Source organism: Vulpes vulpes, chromosome 9, assembly GCF_048418805.1.
Source record: "Vulpes vulpes isolate BD-2025 chromosome 9, VulVul3, whole genome shotgun sequence".
Taxonomy (NCBI): domain Eukaryota; kingdom Metazoa; phylum Chordata; class Mammalia; order Carnivora; family Canidae; genus Vulpes; species Vulpes vulpes.
In genome coordinates, this window is record NC_132788.1 from 9,893,659 (window position 1) to 9,913,628 (window position 19,970).

At 43.9% G+C, this 19,970-nt stretch overlaps 1 protein-coding gene and 1 pseudogene across 1 annotated transcript in view; one reads left to right on the forward strand and one right to left on the reverse strand.

The window, feature by feature from the left end:
* The window catches only part of DNER (delta/notch like EGF repeat containing), a 313,637-nt gene that overhangs the window by 199,302 nt on the left and 94,365 nt on the right, over nt 1–19,970 (forward strand). Inside the window, exon 6 of the mRNA XM_072719318.1 lies at nt 4,200–4,353. Within this exon, the coding sequence (XP_072575419.1) occupies nt 4,200–4,353 (154 nt within the window). The remainder of the gene's footprint in view (nt 1–4,199; nt 4,354–19,970) is intronic.
* On the reverse strand, nt 18,858–19,920 carry LOC112925523 (histone-lysine N-methyltransferase SUV39H2-like; annotated as a pseudogene).

The window sequence follows — 19,970 nt, forward strand, 5'->3', positions numbered from 1 at the left end:
AGCCCGAGGTAGCTCTTAAAGTTGAACTTCCAGTAGACTCTGAGCATACTGTAGCCAAATCAAAAAGAAGAAAAAAAAAATGGGGGGGGGGGTCACATGATCTGCACTGTTCATGAGGACAAAACATCAGCTCTCATGACTAGCATACTTTTACTGGCACTTAAATGAGTGAATTTTCTTGGGCAGGACTTTATAAAGGATGCACATAATGATATATGGCCTAGGATATTCTCACCAGCATCCTTATGGGAAACGCAATAGGAGGTCTAATGGGGTTGTTTCTTATAGGGCTCCTGTCTTCCCCTTCCTGACTTTATTTTTCCCCATGGCATTTATCACCTCATTTACTACATTATTTACATATTCATTTTATTTATCGCCAGCCACCGACGCTAGATGATAATTTCTAAGAGACAGTCTTGTTCGTTTTTATGTGTTTCCAGGTCCTAGGACAGTGCCTGGCACATAGGAGGTGCTCCATCAATATTTGTCATATGTGTGAACAAAAGAATGCAGGTGTGACTGCAACTTTTTAAACCTGCAGCTTTTCAAAGTGAGCTTCCCGCCACTGAGAAAGTTTCATTAATGTACAAATGGAATATGCGACGTCAAGCTGTTGGGGAAAATTGAGATTCTGCATTGGGTTTTAAGATAAAATCTCTTGAGGGTTACTTTTTCGTTTTGCTTGAAAAATACTTTTACATGTAAATATGCAATAATTTTGCAAGGAAATATCTTTCTGTAACTTAGCCGAACTACTAATTTTATTTTTCAGATTTAATTATTTATTTTAGAGAGGGAGTGAAAGAGAGGGAGAGAGCATGGGGGGAGGGGATTGGACCAGAGGAAGTCTTAAGCCAACTATGCCCTGAGCCCGGAGCCTGATGGGGGGGCTCGATCTCTAGACCCTGAGGTCCAGCAAGACACTTAATCAGCTAAGCCACCCAGGCACCCCACCTCACTAAGCTACTAATTTTAAGTAATTTCTTTTTGTTTTTATGCTGGTTAAGTCAATTGGGCCCAAGATAGCGCTATCATAGTAGGTTAAACTTCTTAACAGTTTACAGCTTTCAGTGATCCGAGTTTTCCACAACAAATATACTAACAACATAGCTTCCTAGTAAATTTTCATGGCTTCTTACAAATCAAGTCTCGAAACTATTGAAACAAACCTCTTGATATCATAGGAAAACTTGTTGTTCTTAGAAAATAGACTTAGGAAGACATCCAACTTTATGGACCATATGATACAGAATACATAAAAACTAGAATTTTATGATCATGGGTATGTAAACATTGTTAATCTTCTTTTTCCATCAATTAAAGTTTAAGAATCAATTCCAGTGTTTTGCTTGGTCAAAAACAATTGTTTCAACAGTTTCTTAAAGTTTCTTTTCAACCTTCTGGCTTAAAACATAGCAGAACGAAATGTGTGGCTTCTGTTTTAGCTTTCGATTCGATCAAAGCTAACTTGAAGATACTTGATTTGGGGTTTTTAATAATTTATTTCCACAAGCAACATATTTTCCATGGGACAAAACAGATGAATTCTATGCAAAATGTAGCCCCCAAATAGCCAAAGAAATTGATCTGCAATATGGAACTGCTGGATACAAACCAAGTAAATTGGGGGGGGGGGGACAGCTGCCAAAAATAATGACACGTAGTAATTTATTATGATGCTGAGGCTCATTTTGAAATTCTATGTGCCAGGCCCTCACAGTGTTTACATTTCAAAGGCAGCCACAAATCTGCAGATGCACAAAGGGCTCCAGACACATCCCTGCAAATATCAAAGGTGTACTCTGTTGCACATTTGGGCAAGGATGAGATTTTCCTTAAAAGATAGTTCTAGAGAAAGAGCTTCCTATTGAAAAAGCTGCCTTTCTAACAGTCCTTGATGCAGCTTCTCCCAACTTTGAACTACAAAGTCAGTGCAAACACACACAGAGGGGGGAAAAAACCCTCACAGTATCATGAAAAAGCAGATAAGGAGTCAACCATTGCTAGCAGGTGGAGGGAATTTCTGTTTGCCAAAAAGAGGTGCTGAGAGAGGATGATGGAAATAGAAGGCAGAAAATTTAACCCTCAAGAGGAAAGCCATTGCTTTTATTCCCCTTGTTCTGGTTTTCTAAGATACAATTGAAGAATGTGTTCTTACACTTAAGAATTGATTTTGCAGATTACAAGGATTTCTCCTGTTCCCGTAACAAAAACAAATTCAATTAACAAAAGAAACACCTACACAAAATCTGGCAGTTTGCTAAGAGCTAAATGGGTCATTGGACTGGTCTCTTGCTTGGTTGCTGAGGTCAAGAGTCCATCTACTCCTGGCTTAGTCACTTTTGGCAGGGGCATCCTGTTAAGAGTATGAATTATGATCCCACTGTGCAAGGGAGAGTTTTTCTTAGGAAAGGTGTCCATCGGGGATGGGGCAATTTAGATGGAAAGCACTAGACTATAGCTACAAGCAGAATGTCTCTGTGGGGGGTTCCTTCCAGGAATGCAAGGTGGAGTGAGGACTACGACATCTAAACGTTCAACATATTGCTAGGTCGAAGACAAAAAGGAAATAGATTGTTTTTCAAGAAGCTAAGATGGCATTTGTTAAAATTCAGTCATTTCAGTTTTCTGCTTATTGATAAATTCTGCAGATCTCTCTTTGAAACCAAGGTTACTCTAGAAGAGCCAGCAATGCAACCATGAGGGCTGGAGCAGGGAGGGGAATGTTATCATTATTTGCAATTGACATGCAATTTGCGGGGGTGGGGGGTAGGGTGGGGGGGGAGCTTGTTTTATCTAGAAAACCCAAGGAAATCAAGGAAAAATGCTGACCTGTAGTGAGAGCTCAGTGCGATGACCAGTAGTAGAACTCTAGCATTTTCTATGTCAGTCATAATTGCTAGCAAGTATGATGGGTATTACAAGAAAAGGATGAAGAAAATCTTTTGTAGCTCATTAACAATAGCTATGAAGAAATCTAAATATGCAGTAGTAAATTTATCAAGAAATGGACAAGAACTATTAAATTTGATTGTGATAAAAAAATGTTAAAGAGATTGGAGGACACTTTTCCTCTCCCAGAGGGAAGGCACCATGTATGCTTGAAGGCCAGGGTGCTGGGTGGGGATTTTGAGTTAATACCACCCAGAGAAGAGGGGAGGGTGTCTGAGAATAGAGGCAGGGGGCTGGGGCTAGAGAGAGGGAGGTGGGAAGAAGGGTGGGTTGGGGAGAGGTTGTGCGTGGGGCTTTGGACCAGCAGGGATTTGAACACCTGCCTGATGTGGGGCCTCGGGGAGTGCTGGGAGGTGCATTTTTCTATTTTGATTTTTTTTTAAGTGTTAACTCTTGTCTATGCCATTCTCCTTTGCTTCCTCCAAGCCCCGCTTCCTGAAGATCCGCAGTAACAACCCACATTGCTCCAGACAGGATTTGGGATCAGATTAGTGTTGTTACTGTTTAGATGGTCACCATCCCTAGGCGCAAAAGAGAGCAGGAAGGCTCCGTTTTATTTGGATTTTACAACTATCTCAGGGATGAAGCTTCCAAGCAAATGCAGTGCCCTGGGTCTGAGTTATGGTCTTTTACTAAGATAACAGTAATACCATGAACCAAACGAGTTCACTTGAATTATACTCTTTTTATTTCCCTTTGCACTCAGTTTGTCTGCAGAGCTGTACGTTGACGTTGAGGCTAATTTACAGGGTGATTCAGTAAATTCTCTCAATGCTCTGGAAGGTGATCAGAGCAGGACATTTGACGATGTTTTTGTGACAAGTGCTATCTATGCTGCAGGATTTTAGCTCGTTGGCATGACATCTCATTTAATGGCTGTAGCACAGTATATCAGCTCTAGCCAAACTGTCATTTCCGTGTCGGGTCAGCAAAACTTCATTTTTGCTTACAACACAGTTGTCTTTTTTCGCTTTCTATTTGCCTTAACACTGAAAATGGTTAGGGTAAATATCAATAAAGAAAGAATGAGAAAAATAAATGTTTGAAATTAAAGTGTAAGGACATACATACGATTTGTCTCAAAGCTCTGATTCTAATCGGATCAAAATATAAGTGATGTGATTAAAACATGCAGTATTGGTATAATTACAGAAAGAAGCGGTGCTCTTGAACTTTGAGATCGACAGCCAACGCATGCATTTTTCGAGGACTCGTTTAACACCTATGGTATGTTTGTGTTTTAGGCAACTTTTTCCTGTAGCTGTGACCATCAGTACGTGGGTACTTTCTGTGAAGAATTTGATGCCTGCCAGAGGAATCCCTGCCAGAACAATGCCAGCTGTGTGGATGCAAATGAAAAGCAGGATGGGACCAATTTCACCTGCGTCTGCCTTGCTGGTATGAGCTCCATAGATGATAGTTATTATATGTTTTTTTGTAGAATATTCACTTATTAACTAAGGTGACTCCGGGATATATTGTCCAGCTGCTACGCAAGACGACTTTAAGATCTCATTTGATTCCCCCAGTCGGTGCTTCATATGGGAATGGAAGAGGGAAATTCAGATGAGGATAGACATCATGTTCCTTGGCCGGCTTTCAGACGTTAGGATGCTCTGTCTTAGCGGTCCTTTTCTGTTCTGGGATAATGATGTGTTGGGTCAAATAGAGGCCTGGGCATGTCAGAAACAGTTCTGCGAATATGTACCGAGTGTAGAATGGGACTGTGCTGGGTGATAATGCTCAGCAACAAGAGAAATCCAGGATAGTCTATGCAGGTTGCGACGTCAAGCCACATCATCTTTCCCGTTTTTGCTGATTTCCTTTTGTTCCTGTATGTTCATTAGGCCAAGTTCTTGGTACACCATTCTCCACAACGGGGAAGATCATCCACGTTCCTTGATCACTATGGGGGATGGGTGGGTATTGCGTGAGACTTTTGACTCCTCAGAGCCCAATGGATGACTGGCGGTAGGCAGTACTCTCAGACTTCTGTGGCTCTGCAGTCATTTTAATTGACTTGCTGCTCAGCCAACTCGATTGTTAATCCTCAAGGCGCACGAATGGATGGTATTTACCAGTGAACATTCTGATGCAGCTGTTTCCATGCAGCTTAAAAGCAAACACTAAATTCCTCCTTTTTTTTTTTTTTTTTTTTTTTACTATTGAATAGCACGCAGAACTGTCATCGCTTTTCACTTTCTGTCTCTTCCTGTTGCCAACATCTGCCTCTGGGTGGGAATTCAGGATGAGGTAGGAGTTGGGGAAGGCCAGAGAGATGGAGGGAAGGGGCAGCTGGAGTGATGAAGAAACAGGGCCCAGGGGTGTGAAAGATGATAGACTAGGGATCCCTGGGTGGCGCAGCGGTTTGGCGCCTGCCTTTGGCCCAGGCGCGATCCTGGAGACCTGGAATCGAATCCCACATCGGGCTCCCGGTGCATGGAGCCTGCTTCTCCCTCTGCCTATGTCTCTGCCTCTCTCTCTTTCTCTCTCTGTGACTATCATAAATAAATAAAAATTTAAAAAAAGAAAGATGATAGACTAAAAAGTGAGAGTTCTTCACTCATCTCTTCCAACCCAAAGCATCAGTCACAGGGGTGGGTTAATAATCTGTTATATTCTTTCTAGACCTGTGTGTGTGTGTGTGTGTGTGTGTGTGTGTGTGTGTGTATTTCTCTAGCGCATCACATGAGTAAGTATTTTTCTGTATGCTTTTTATATTTATTTATTTATTTATTTTTAAAGATTTTATTTATTTATTCATGAGACACACAGAGAGAGGCAGAGAGATAGGCAGAGGGAGAAGCAGGCTCCATGCAGGGAGCCTGATGTGGGGCTCGATCCCCGGACTCCAGGATCACGAGCCAAAGGCAGATGCTCAACCACCGAGCCACCCAGGGATCCCTTCTGGATGCTTTCTAAAAAAAGTGATTATAGTATACATACTGTTCTATAACTCACTTTATTTTAGAATGACCAGTAGATCGTAGACCACTTTTCAGGTCAAAATGTATGGATTTGCCTCAATCATTGAACAATTTCACAGTGTGTCTCCTAAACCTGTATCTCCGGGTCAGACTCCCTCCAAACTCACTTATCTGCTGCTTACCTGGCATCGGCATTTGGATGTCCCAGGCCACCTTAAGCTCAGCCGTTGCAAAGCCGAGCTCATCATGCTCCCATCCCACTCTGCTCAGCTTCCAGCGTTCCATCTGTTTCTATAAGACAGACATCTGCAAGTCATGCTAGGTTCCTCCCTCTTCCTCTCTGCTGGCGCCCCTTCTTCTTCCAAGTGGTCTCCATTTTACCACCTAGTGGCTTCTCAAATGCACCACCCTTTCTGCAGCCCCACTGCCACCACCCCTAGGCTAGCTGCCTCTGCCCCCCCACCCCGTGATGCTAAAGTAACCTCCTACTGCTTGTCCATATTCTCCTGACTGTGCTGCATGCTGAACCAGAGTGACTGCACCAAAGGGAGCCTCAGCATTTGTCCCTACACCTTCCATTCTCCACCTGGTGGCAGGTGATCATTTTCCTATGCCCATCTGATGTAGTTGCCTTCCTACCTAAATCCCTTCTTCCCCTTGCTCTTTGGTTCATGATCTGTCGCTCACCCACCTTTCCAGCCCCATCTCACCTCACTGCTCACCTTGCTCTGGGTCTAGCCACCTTGGCCCTTTCATGACTTTGTGCTCCTTTCTTGGACAGCCTTCATCTGTGGTCAATGTGCATTTACACGTGTGATCTTTTGATTACTGCCTGTCTTCCCCACCAGTGTTGACCTCATGAGAGTAGGGCCTGAATCGGTCATTGCATCCCACAGTGTCTGACAGATCAGGGATGCTCACTCAAGGTGCTGATAAGATAAATTAATGAAAGCGTATGAACATGGCCTCATGTTTTAAACCATTCCTCTGGTGATGGATCTTTAAGATGTTTTCTATTTATCTTTTATAAGTAATGTTAGAACGAATAAAGAACCTTCTATAAACAGTCTCAGTCAGGGTCAGTGGGTGGAGCTTGTCTCAGGACCCTGGGATTATGACCTGAGGACTGAGCCAAAGGGAGACGCTTAACCGACTGAGCCACCCAGGCACCCTTGTTCTTGATCATCTTGCTGAGTACATCTTGCTGAGTACTTCATGTGTGACCCATGACCATGGCCTTCTTACAGTTTACTCATATTAGTCTCTTCTTAAGAGAAGAAATATTACACAATTTTGTCCAAAAAAAAGAAAAGGGCTTGTTTCTTGAAATGAGTTTTCTTTAATTTGGCTCTGAACACCCTCAAAAACATTTTTTTCCATTGGAAAACTACATTTCCTTTGTGGAAGAACTGTTTACAGGTTAAGTCACATCAATTAATTGACCTCTGAAGCTCCAGATAACATGCGTAAGAACTCTCAAAGTGTATGAAGTGTGCTGGCCTTTAAAAAATGTATCCCCCTGTGCTCTGATTGTTCCAAGTCTGATCATGAGAAATTACCTTGTTTGATGAATGCATGAATTCAAACCAACTTCTTGTCCCCAGAGAACAAAATCTCCCAACAAAGTCTCTTCTTGGAGACATTGTTGTCTTGATGCGATGCTCATTTCTCTTGAGAGGAGAACATTTCTTGGTAAGTGAAGTATTATCAGCAAAGAAGCACCAGCCCCAGATTTGCTAGTATTTCAATATTTTGCTTTCCGTTCTATGTCAAATGTCCATATAAATACAATTTTTTAGGCCGTGCATAATCTAGAGATGTATGAATATGGCATGCTGGGTGTTGAGTTGATTAATAAACTCTCTTCCTTAGCTTTCACTTTAATTTTTTATTACAATTTATTGGAAGCAGGAGATGGTTTTTTTATGTAGTGAAACATCAATAAATGTCATATACATGTGCGTACAACATAAGAGGAGTTATAAGTTATGGCCAATAACATTTCTATTTTTGGAAGGGGATTTTTGTCAAATGTGATTGATATTTTTCCTCAAACTTTTTGGGAATACGTTCAAAAAGAAGAGGATTGTCAACAGCATCGAATACCACAGGAGAATCGAAGAGGAGGTTATTGACTTTGGCTAGAGGGTTTGTCCAAGCCGTTGTCGGTGGCCTCCTGTTTATGTTGATGTGATACGGATTCCAGTGGAAGCTCTGAGACTTCTCTAAGAGACCACATACAGGGACAGAAGCAAGGAAGGTGTTAGAAGTTGCCAGACACTCTGAAGGATAGCTCTGGATTTGGAAATAGTTGTAGCCACTTGGTTTTCAGGTGACAAGGAAGCTGTGAACTCCCCCAGTGACACTGGTTGGCCATGATGAGATGAACAGGGTTTGGGCCAGATGTGAGAATTCATAAAGACCAGCTTAGTGGCAGACAAATGTGAGGGACAGAACCCCAAAGGGTTTCTTATTTTTAAAATTATAGCATACTATTTAAGAGCATGGGCCCTGGAGGCAGAATGCCCCGATTGCAATCATAAATCCCAACCAGTTAGACCTCAGATGTGGGCCATTTTCCCAGTTTGTTTCCCATCTCCCTCCAATGTCACACTGTCTGGAGACCCTGCTCGTTGCTTGAGGTCACATGAGCCACAGGGGCTGGAGTTAGCCCTGTGGTCTAGACCCCACCCATCAGCCCTGTGGTGTAGACACTACCCATCCCCCTTGACCACAGCCTCCAAGGCCAGCAGTCTACACCCTGCCCTGTCCTTACCGTTTTCTAGTAGGGCGCCTTGGGCATGGTGCACAGCCTCTCTCGACCTGCTTCTTTGACTCTGCATATTATAGTGACCTTCATCATGACTTAGGAATATCACATGAGAACCAAGCTCCTGGTCTGTTCTGTGGACACATATCTGCAATATCTAGCTCAGTGCCTGGCACATAGTAGGTGCTCAATAAAGAGCACCTACATTCATACAGCATTCATACATTCATGCTGAATGAATGAATGAATGAATGAATGAAGCGAGATGAGATTTTATACAAGGCCCACAGATGTGTAGTAGGGCCTCCGTTCCCTTGTCTCTCCTCCCTGGGCTTCTCCCTGTAGCACACGTCGTGTATTTACCTCCCACATCAGACTGTGGCTGGCCCGAGGGCCGCGACTCTTCCATTCCGTTACTCTTCATTTCTCTGTCCCCTGTCGGTGCCAAACCCCACGCCTCACACATTCATAGACACGGAATACGTGGTCTAATTGAAAGGTAGCTTCTTTAATCATGATTTATTTTATAAGAGCCTTCTAATTTTGAGAATATAATTTTTCCTCAGAGGAGCTATTACTTTTTCTGAAAAGAATAGCTGTGATAGATCTTCAACACTGTCACTGCCAAAATATTATTAGCATCGCACAAAGCATTTTTCAACTTCACGGTGCTTCATTGTGCCAGCTGATGGGTGATTTTCATCCTCTTAAAAAAAAAAAGAACAACAACTGTCATTTCTGAGGCAGGGAACGTGGCATGTGTTCTGTCCCAGATCCGCCCTTAAACACTGAGTGTTGGGCATCCCTGGGTGGTCAGTGGTTTAGCGCCTACCTTTGGCCCAGGGTGCGATCCTGGAGTCCCAGGATTGAGTCCCATGTCAGGCTCCCGGCATGGAGCCTGCTTCTCCCTCTGCTGTCTCTCTCTCTCTCTCTCTCTCTCTCTCTGTCTATCATAAATAAATAAATAAATCTTTAAAAATAAAAAACCACTGAGTGTTGCTCGAGTAGGTGTCCAGATGCCTTTGAGCGGTGAGTTAGAGGCAGGTCACCTCCTCCTCCTGGAGTCACCTCCTCCTGGGGACAAGTCCTGAATGGGATTGGCTATAGGTAGGTGCTCATACCCAGCCCCACTCACCTCAGGAAGTCAATGGGTGAGCAGGTGAAGGCGATATTTTTTTTGCAAGTGGCTTAGTTCAGGGGTTCAGAGCGGAAGGCACCTCAAGGCTCATCTCTGGACATGGGGCATGGGAAGCAGGGGTGACCCTGGGGGGCTAAAGGACTTGACCACTGTCTACAAACTCATGGGGGACGCAGGATTTCAGGCCTCATCACTCCGTGTCCAGAGTCCACATCTTTGGGCCAGAGTACATATTCACTGCAACGCATTCATGGTTTGTGAATCTTACATGAGTTATGAACAGAGAATATGTGGCCCAGGTTGCTGTTCACTCACACGTGGGACCAGAGATGGTGCCAGCTGGGACCAGGGGACACGCCAAACTGTAACCTGCTACTTAGGGTTTCAATCCAGCCCCTTCTGCTTACCAGTCAGGGGGCCAACCTTTCAGCTCTCGGGTGTCCTCATTTTTAAAATAAAGGGTTGTAGTGAGGATCACACATTCATCCAATAATTGCTTATTGAGTATCTACTATGTGCCAGGCATTTTCCAGGTACTAGGATGCATCTGTGAAACAGCTAAGTCTCTGTGCTCACAGAGGTCACATGTTAGTGAATGAGATGAGTCAACAATGTGTGTTCCTCAAGGTGTATGTTGTGTGTGTGTGTGTGTGTGTGTGTGTGTGTGTAAACGGAAAAGGTCAGGCAGTGATAGTGCAATGAAGAAAAGTAAAACAGATGAAGAGATCAAGAGAAATGGGACCATGATTACAGGTAGAATGATCAGATGGAGCTTCTCTGAAGGGAAAATACTCGTGTAGAGACCTGAATAAAATGAGCTTGTGAACAATGTGACTGTGGGGGGGAGAATAGCATCCAGGCAGCGGGAAGAGCACATGCAAAGGTCCTGAGGCAGGAGTCTCATCAGTGATGAGACTTGGCTCTGGGAAGAAAGCTGGAGTGGGCCATGAAGGAAGAACAGGGATTTTATCCTGAAGGTGACAGGAAGCTTTTCGAGGGTGTGAACTGGCGCAGGCCATCTGACTTCTCTCTTGAAAGGATCACTCTGGACCCTGGTGAAGAAGAAACAGAGGGAGGGAAAATGGGGAAACTAGTCTCCAGGCAAGAGAGAACCACAGCTTGAGCCCTGTGGGGCTGGTAGTGATTGAAGTTTGGATCCGGGACGTACTGAAGCTGTGGCTGGTAACCCTGGCTGGTGGGAGGAGTGCAGGGTGAGAGTGGAGATGTGGGTGACTCCAGAGATTTTAATTTTTTTTAATTAATAAGAGCTTCATTGAGATACCACTGAAATGTACAATTCAGTGATTTTCAGAATATTTACAGAGTTGTGCAACCATCACCATGGTCCATTTTAGAACATTGTCATCTCCCCCTAAGTGGCCCTCTCCCTGTCGCCCCTGACCCTGCCACCTCCTCCCCCCAGCCCACAGCAACCACTGATCTACTTCCGGTCTCTATAGATTTGCCTCTTCTGGACTTTTCATGTAAGTTGAGTTATTTGATATTGGCTTTTTGTGTCTGGCTTTGCTCACTTAGCGTCACATTTTCGAGGTTCATCCCTGTTGTGGCACGTACTGGGGCTTTGTGCCTTTATATCCAAATAATACCCCAGTGTATGGAGACACCCACCTTGTTCATCTGTTCATCCACCGAGGCACACTTGGGTTGTTTCCCCTCTTGGCTGTTGTGAACAGTGCTGCCATGAACCCCACTCCACTTACGCCCTCTCCCTTCTCTCCTCCTCCAGGGTCTTCTGCTTCCAGACTTTTCTGTCTTCCTCTTTCTCTACCATCCTCCATCCTCCACCTTCATCCTTGGCTTCTCATCAGCTGGGATTCCAAGGTCTCATCTTAAATCCAGTCCTTAATAATCAAAAATTAATAAGTCCTTGCTGCTGCTTCCTTATGCTTGTCTCCCCCCCTCCCTCCCCCTCCCTCCTTCCTCCTCCCCCTTTTCCCATGCTTCATCTTCTTCATCCCTGCCACACATCGGTCTATGTCCATATTGTGATTTCTCACCCATTTTCTTCCTTTCTCTTTATACCATGAAACTTCTTCTCTGAGGTCATTGGTGGTATCCTTCCCACTAACTTCCAGGGCTCTTTCTTTGTCCTTGTCTCTTTAGGGCATTTCTCACCTGGCTTACAGAGCCCGGCATGATGTCTGCTCTCCTGAGACCAGGCCAGCCCTCCTCCCTCCTTCCCTGCCCTGCTCCCAGGAGCTTCTCTCTCTCCCCTCTCCTGCTGCCTCCCTCTGCCATTGACAGCAGTCACTCATGCTGAGCTGTCACCTCCGAGTGTTTGGGTTTCCCATCCTTCCTTCCCACCTGTCACCTCAGCTCCAGCACTTCCTCTGGACTTGGCCCTTATGCACAGCTAATGGCTCAGCCCTTCCTCAGACTCTACCCCAGAGCCCCGGGGGTGGGGGGGATCCTCCTCCCTCCACCTCCCCACACACATGCTTTCAAGCCTGACTATTTTCGAAGGCTCTGGTTTCTATCAGTGGTGCCATCACCACGCTTGTCACCCAGGTCAGAAGCTCAGGCCTCACGACTGGCTCCTTTGTCTTCCATATCTCTGGACGGGCACCAGGTTTGCTCTAGTGACAAGGATTTGGCATCTGCTCCAGCTCCACATCCTCCCCCCCCCCCCACCATGCCCTGATTCAGGCTGTTGTCACCTGCTGCCTGAACAATTGTGATAAGGCTGTCCACCCTCCGCACGGGCCACCTGGCTTCCAGCCTCAGCGCCGCCCTCCAGGAGCCCAGGGCTGGTGACACCGAGCCGGCTGGAGATGTCACACTGGCCAAGGCCCGGCCTGCTCCGACTCCTCCTTCTCCCTGGGGTTTCGGGGAAAGGACTTAATCTCACCGGGTCTCATGCTCCTGCCTGTGACCTGGGATGGCAGATGGAACCCACAGCGCCACGCTCCAGTGATGCTAAGAGGTGGGGCAAATGAAACGTGTGCTGTGTTTGGAAAGGTGCCTGGTGAGATGCCTGGGTGGCTCAGTGGTTGAGTATCTGCCATTGGCTCAGATCGTGACCCCGGCATCCTGGGATCAAGTCCTGTGTTGGGCTCCCCGCAGGGAGCCTGCTTCTCCCTCTGCCTGTGTCTCTGCCTCTCTCTGTGTCTCTCATGAATTTACAAAAAGATTTTTTTTTTTAGAAAGGTGCCAGCACAGGAGTAAGCACACAACAAACGTCAGCTGCTGTTACTGCTGGCGTTCCTGTCGAGCCAGTAGTTTGAGGCCCTCCAGGGTGCCCAACCACTGCTTCCCCTTGGCAAGTGATTTGGACTTGGCGCCTCTGGTTCTCCCTGTCCGGTGAGCCAGGGTGGCCCAAGTGGGCCCCTCAGAGCATCCTTTTATCTTCTGCTGAGACCTACTCCCTGCACACTCTTCCTGCCTCAGGGCTGGCCTTGCTTGGCTCTCCCAGCCTTCTCAGCCAAGCCTCATGACGAGGAAATAAAACACACACGAGGAGTAAAGAAATGTGGGGTTTGGAGTCTGTGGGCCTGGGTTTGATTCCAGGCTGAGCTTCTCACCGACTCTGCTTTGCTCCCCTGAGCCCCAATTCTTTCACCAGTGAAATGAATAACGAGTCTCAACCTTGTAGGAGTAAAGAGAGCACACCCACATGCACACACGCACATACACACACACAGGCGTGCATACACATGGGCACAGAATGGGAAATCCACAGAGTGCATATATTGTAGCCTCTAAATTCTAAAGGTGAGAGGGATGGGCGCTACCATTCTCAGTCTGTCCCCAGGGGCTGTGCTCATGCCCCCCAGAGGGGGCCCTCTGGGGTCCCCCTTTATGCTGAGGAAGAAGGGAGGAGAGTTAAGCTCTCCTCCCCCAAAACTGAAGCAAATGAGAACAGGAAGTGACCAGTCTACACACACCTTCCCCATGTCTGCACTCCGTTCCCAAACCTTCAGAGATGCTGCATTGGTAACCCCCGCTCCTGGGCAGGTGCATTTGAGGCCTTGGCCCTATCCTCTTCCCCTACAGCTCGGTCAGTGCATCCGAACACGCCTGACTTGGTGCTACATCCCTGCTGTGGCCCCACACTACGTGTTCGATTGTTCCATGGAAACAGGTCTTTGCTCCTCCTCTGGAGTGGAAGCTGCCTGCAGGCAGGAGCTGCTTCTAAGTGCCTTTTCTTTTTCTTTTTTCTTTTTTTTCTAAGTGCCTTTTCGACTCACCAACTGTGAGTTTTCACTCACAAAAACGTTCCTCCTCGAAGAAGGAATACCGTCTCTACAGTTTGGTCTGTTATACAAGCCTAGAATTCAACTGATACATATCTTTAAGTCAATCCCTTGTGTGTCTCATGGCATCAGTTCTTAATTAATTTAATGCTTTCTCCCTTTTGGTTTCAGTTTCTCTTGGGGAGCCATCAGGACATAATGAAAGAAACCTTTTTTGAACTGTCTCCCACTTCGTAATCACCAGATTAGGAGCTACAGGTGTCATACAGAGTTTGGCCACGGTTTCTGACTTGGGTTCTAGGAAAATGGAATGAAAGAGATTATTTTAAAAATAGCAACACATGGTGCTTACGTAGTCATTAATTACTTTATAACTAGTGCCTGCAGAGTCCCTGGCTCTGTGCTAGGTGCGGAGGACAAAAATCACCAACACTGCTCTTAAATAATAGGAAAACAGATCTGGAAACAAAGCAGTGACAGGCACAGCCATTGAGCCTGGGGGCTCCCGATCACAAAAAAGAAAAAAAAAATCATGTGCCAACAGTGCAGTCAGGAAAGACTCTTTAATGTCATTTTTGACTGTCTTCCTTTTCTGATCTGTTTCTTTTGTAATCTGTGTCATATGTGTGCAACTCTTAAATGAATAATATTAGCATCTGAGAATGAGAAAAACCGCTGTTCGTTTCCTAGATCAGTGGTTCTCAGACTTTAGCAAGTACCTTGTATCAGAATCACCTGGAAGGCTTCTGGAAACTCCGATTGCAGCCTGTACCCACCCCCGCCCTCCCCATCTCCTCCTGAGAATCTCTGATTCTGTAGGTCTGGGATGATGCTGGTGTATTTGTATTTGTAGCAAGTTCCCAGGTGATGCTGCTGCTGCCGGGGGGGGGGGGGGGGGGGGGGCCACACCTGGAGCCTGCTGGTCTAAACTGCCTGTTAAAAACTGAGAAATCAAATAATATTGGGATTTTGTTGGGCGATGTTAAAATCTGTCAATTATCCATCCGTTCATTCAAAAATATTGAGCTGTCTGCAATGTACCGGGTGTGGTGCAAGCTCTGCGATTGATAGAAATGGTTCCTGCTGCTTGGAGGAGTCTCATTCGATCCCGACGACCAGCCTGGAAAGCCGGGTATTGTCATTCTCCATGATTCACCCAGGGGGCACATGAAGAGCCAAGTCAGTCCTTTGATGGGCTACCCAGCTGATCCTTGAGTGGCCATCCCAAACCTTTGACTCTGCAAGCCACTGTCCTGTCCCCTGTGTCTCTTGCTTACATGCTATATTAGATGTGGTTACTTTCTTTCTCACCTTGAGATTGATTTTCCTAATTTTGCTGGATGTCAGCTTTCTTCCGTGCTTTTCTATCGCATATTCCGATTTTAATTATATTTTATCGATTGCCTTTCACAGATGGGCCTCCTATGTCTTCCTTTCTTTGCCTTTGGTTTTTAAATCATGTCTGCATTTGTTCTGAGGTGTTTGTTTTTCCCCTGCCAGCAGATCTTACTACTTTTTTTTTTCTGTTAAATAACTCTTGCCTTCTGACTTTGAAATTGGATGCCTCTGAGATTGAATATCTAGATGGCCCACAGATTCCTGCTATTTATTTCTTGCTTCAGTGTGCTAATATTAGGCACTCCATCTCTGCAGCAGGGGCTTAGGCCCCAGCCCAGCTGCTCTGATCCCCAGAGGGCAGGAGCCGAGGCTGGTGGGTTCTCTCCTGGCATCAGGCTTTCAGTACAAATCCAGCAGTTTCGCCTCACTGCACAGCTGGGCTATTAAAAGACCAGGAATGTTAAAAATAGCTCCTATCCCCGCTCCCACCTTGGAAGCTTTCAGGACAGCTCTCCAAAGAAACAATTAGATTCTATCTCACCGAGTCAGAGCAACACAGAGGAATATTTTTATTTTGGTGAACATCATGCACAAAAAACAGTTGTGCAGGGAAGGAGGATGTTTAGAAAAACAACTGATCCATTGCCTTATTTTTTAATAGCCTGATTCATTTAGCCAATTTTGCTTCCTTGTGATTTATCACTGAATTCTAGAAGGCTTTCCTTCATTTCAGGAGTACGGCCAGCATAGATTGTGATTTGGGGGTGCCGAGGGGTGCAGATTTTTGGTTATGTTGCTGGCAATCAAAAGACACTGCCAAAAAAAAAAAAAAAAAGACACTACCAGAATGTAGTTTTCACCAAACCATTTGGATATTCACAGGGATACTTAGCCATTTCCCCCTCTATAACTGATAAATTTTAAATTATATTTTCTACTTGAATACAAAATAGTATAAAATTAAACCCTCCAAGTCTACATTAGACCAAATGTAATCTGGGAATGCATCCACTGAATGGATTATTCGGTTCAGTGCGTTTCCCTAAAGGTGCCTGGTTGCCTTTACCATCTGCCAGCCTTCACTTAGGACATGCGTTTTATTTCATCCAACATCATTTCTCACGGTCAGGTGCTTTAAAAGCACTGAGCCTCCATTTAGAGTTTAGAGCTTTGCCAATTGTCCCATATGTCCTTGAGAGGCATCCTTATTATATATCCCAAGGCATAACTTTCTTATATCTTCTTTGTTGACATAGAATGTTCTCCAAAGAAGCAGTAAAACCTTTGTGATTCTCTAAGAGGAGAGATCAGTATTTTCCATAGTGGTCTGTTTATGGACCAATTATTATTTTTGTTTATTCATTGACTGTCACAATTATTAATTCCTCAGTAACTTAAAGTTTTTAGACTCAAGTCATTTATTTCAAAATGGTCTTTAACTTGTTAGAGGCTATAAATATTCCTATAGATTCCGAGTTTTAAAAATATCCTGAAGGATCTGTTTGCCTGCTTTGAAAGGATTGATTTCTGTTTAAGGGAAGATAAGAGGTGTTGGGATGTCAGTCTGAAAGACCAAAGTCTCATTGACTTATGCCAGGGTTTCTCAACTCTGGCATGAGGGACACTTAGGGCTGGGTCGTTCCTTGTTGTAGGCAACTGTCCTGTGCATTGTAGGATGTTCAGCAGCATCTCTGACTCCTACACACTAGATGCCAGTAGCTCCACCAGGGGAGTGACAATAGACAACATCTCTAGACATTACCAAGTGTTCCCCCGGGGAAAGAATTCCCCTACTGGAGAACCACCGAGGTAGGGAATTAAACCCGGGGGTGGGGAGCTGTTACAGGAGGAAATCCTGCTTTAGGTCTATTGATTTGCCACATCAGAGGCGCCTGTTAAAGATGCTAACACTTTTTGGAGAAGCAAGACTGAAGTTCGAAGAGGATCAACATAACTTTCCATTCATCCAGTCTGGCTGGGGGTGGGGAGACCCTTTAGCAGGGCAATTGCCCCATTGTGGTGTCCCCCATATTGGAAGTACAGATCATTGCAGAACACAAGGTGATTTTTATTATTTTATTTTATTTTATTATTTTATTTAAGATTTTATTTACTTATTTATGAGAGAGATTGGGGAAAAACATGAGTGGAAGGGGAGGGGCAGAGAGAGAAGGAGACACCCGACTGAGTAGGGGAGCCCAATGTGGGGCTCGATTCCAGGACCCCGGGATCATGACCCGAGCTGAAGGCAGATGCCCAACAGACTAAACCACCAGGTTCCCCACACGGTGATGTTAGATAGCATGTTTTTGTGAGAATACATGCTTATTTATTTATTTATTTATTTCCCGATTGATGTTTTACTATGCAGGAAAATAAAACAAAAACCAAACAAGGAATGTATTCCATTTCAGTCTTCATGATTCAAGTAAAAAAAGTTCTCATAATTCAGGTACACACTTTGGCCAACCCAAGTTTAGCTTTATCATATTTTAAAAATTCATGTATAAAAAATAAGTATCAGCTCAAAATATAGATTATTTTAAGAGCATGCAGGAAATATAAAAATAATTAAATTTGGTGGAAATGTTAAAACTGCCTGAAATTCAGAAGATGTATTATATGAAACATTATTGTTAGGTACAACTGCGCTCAGGGCTATCTTGTTTTACTATTTATGTTTAGATCAGAAGTACTCAACATGGTTCTCTTAATTTACATTATTACGAGGGGCCCTTAAAGTGCTCCATTTCCTCTGCCTGGCACTCCCCAAAACTCTCCTGGTCCCAGTGCCCCCATCCTTCAAAGCAGCATAATGGGCAACCATTCTAGAATTTTAGAGCTTTTTTTGGGAAATTATTCCTTTAAGGGATTAAAAATCTTTAAGAATTACTGGTTCAGACATACATGCCTCATAACAGTCTAGATTGCTTCAAAATATGAAATCAAGCTGTATTTCAACTTTTATATTTAATTTTAGACCTTAAATTTATGATTAAAATCCAATATTTTGATAGAAGTAGAAAAATAGAATAATTCAGTATCACCTGTTTGTCTCAAATACAAGTACAATGAGTAATAATGGGAATGACAACATAACAGAAATAGCACTTGTATATATTTGCCCAAATTGAATTAACTCTCTAAATTCAAAGTGTATGGCAGGTTGACTATTTGATCTTAGTGACTTATGGTACTAGTTCAATGCTTAAACACTGAAGGAGGCATTTTTCTCTATTCACACAGTCTTTTTATGTATGTATATGCTCATCTATAAATAGTTTTCCCTTCACGTTTAGTATCTAATCAGTAAATATGTATATTTAAAATTAATCTATGTGACCCATGTTCTTCTCTTCAGAAGCATCAGTAATACCAATATTTTGAAACATGAACTGTAAATTAACATAGCATATAATCTTGACAATCTGAAAAGAGTGGCAGATACTTTTTTGAAATGTTAACATTAGAAAAAAAAAACAAAACTACAATTGTCAGCTCTATTTCCTGAATATTCAGTTGAGGTAACCTCTGCAAGTCACAGCTCCACACTTGCACACACTTCTGACCAACAGAATCTGAAGATATATCTCCAGAACCTTTCATTTGATAATCAAAAATGAGCTCTTCTCCAGCATTTATAGTTCTTGTGGAAAATAATGCTATTTGGGGAAGATGGGTATCAAGATTGTCAATGAAAACAATGAACACCTGAAGATTTGGGTCACAACTGTGATTAACAAAATGAGAGACATTTCCATATCGGCTGCATCCCCTGTGAATTCATCAGATTCATAACCCAGATCAAAGAGATATGTGATTCCCTTGTTGTCATATAACTGCTCCCGTCTTTCAGCTTCTTTGCTTCTGATTACCTCTCCAACATATTCCATGGCAAAATTCATTCTTTTAATCTTCACAAGGGTTTAGGGTTTTTACAGCCCAGCCATAGCCGTTGCTAGTTCAAAAGATGCAAAGTGAATACTGGGTGCCTTTTTGTACAATCCTATTGGGACAATCGGGTCCACATTGACACCTCGAGTTGCATTCATAAATGGGGGTACCAGGTGGGATTTTAATTTGCTGGTTTTCATTATAAGCCAAAAGAACTCCAGCTTCAGCAGGACAGCATTTCTCAAAGAAGCAATCTGTACGTTAACTACCAAAGGTAGCTTCATTGAGTAAGCTGATTCCAGGAGCTGGTTTGTATTCATTAATATAGTAAAAGTCTGAAGGTGGGCCCTGTAAGTCAACAGTATTTTCAACAAAAATCATTCCTTTATGATTCTTTCTTCTGTTGAGTTCATCTTGCCATCTCTGCAGAGCTGTCCTCTGTTTAGCCTTCTTTACAATGTATTCAGCAATGGCAGGTTTCAGAGCTTTGTTATTGTCTTTGAGAGATATTGCTTTGCCTTTCTTTACCTGAGATAAATAATTATGCTTGTCATTAGAGAACTGCTGAAGTAATAATGGGCACTTGAGATTTTGCAAAGGTTCCCAGGTATTTGTGGAATCTGGCCATCCTTTCCATTTTACAAGATAATATTCCATATCCTCGTTGCTCTTCGGCCCCGGCCACTGCCATCTTAAGGAGCTTGTATTCAAACTCACTATGTATTTATTTTGAT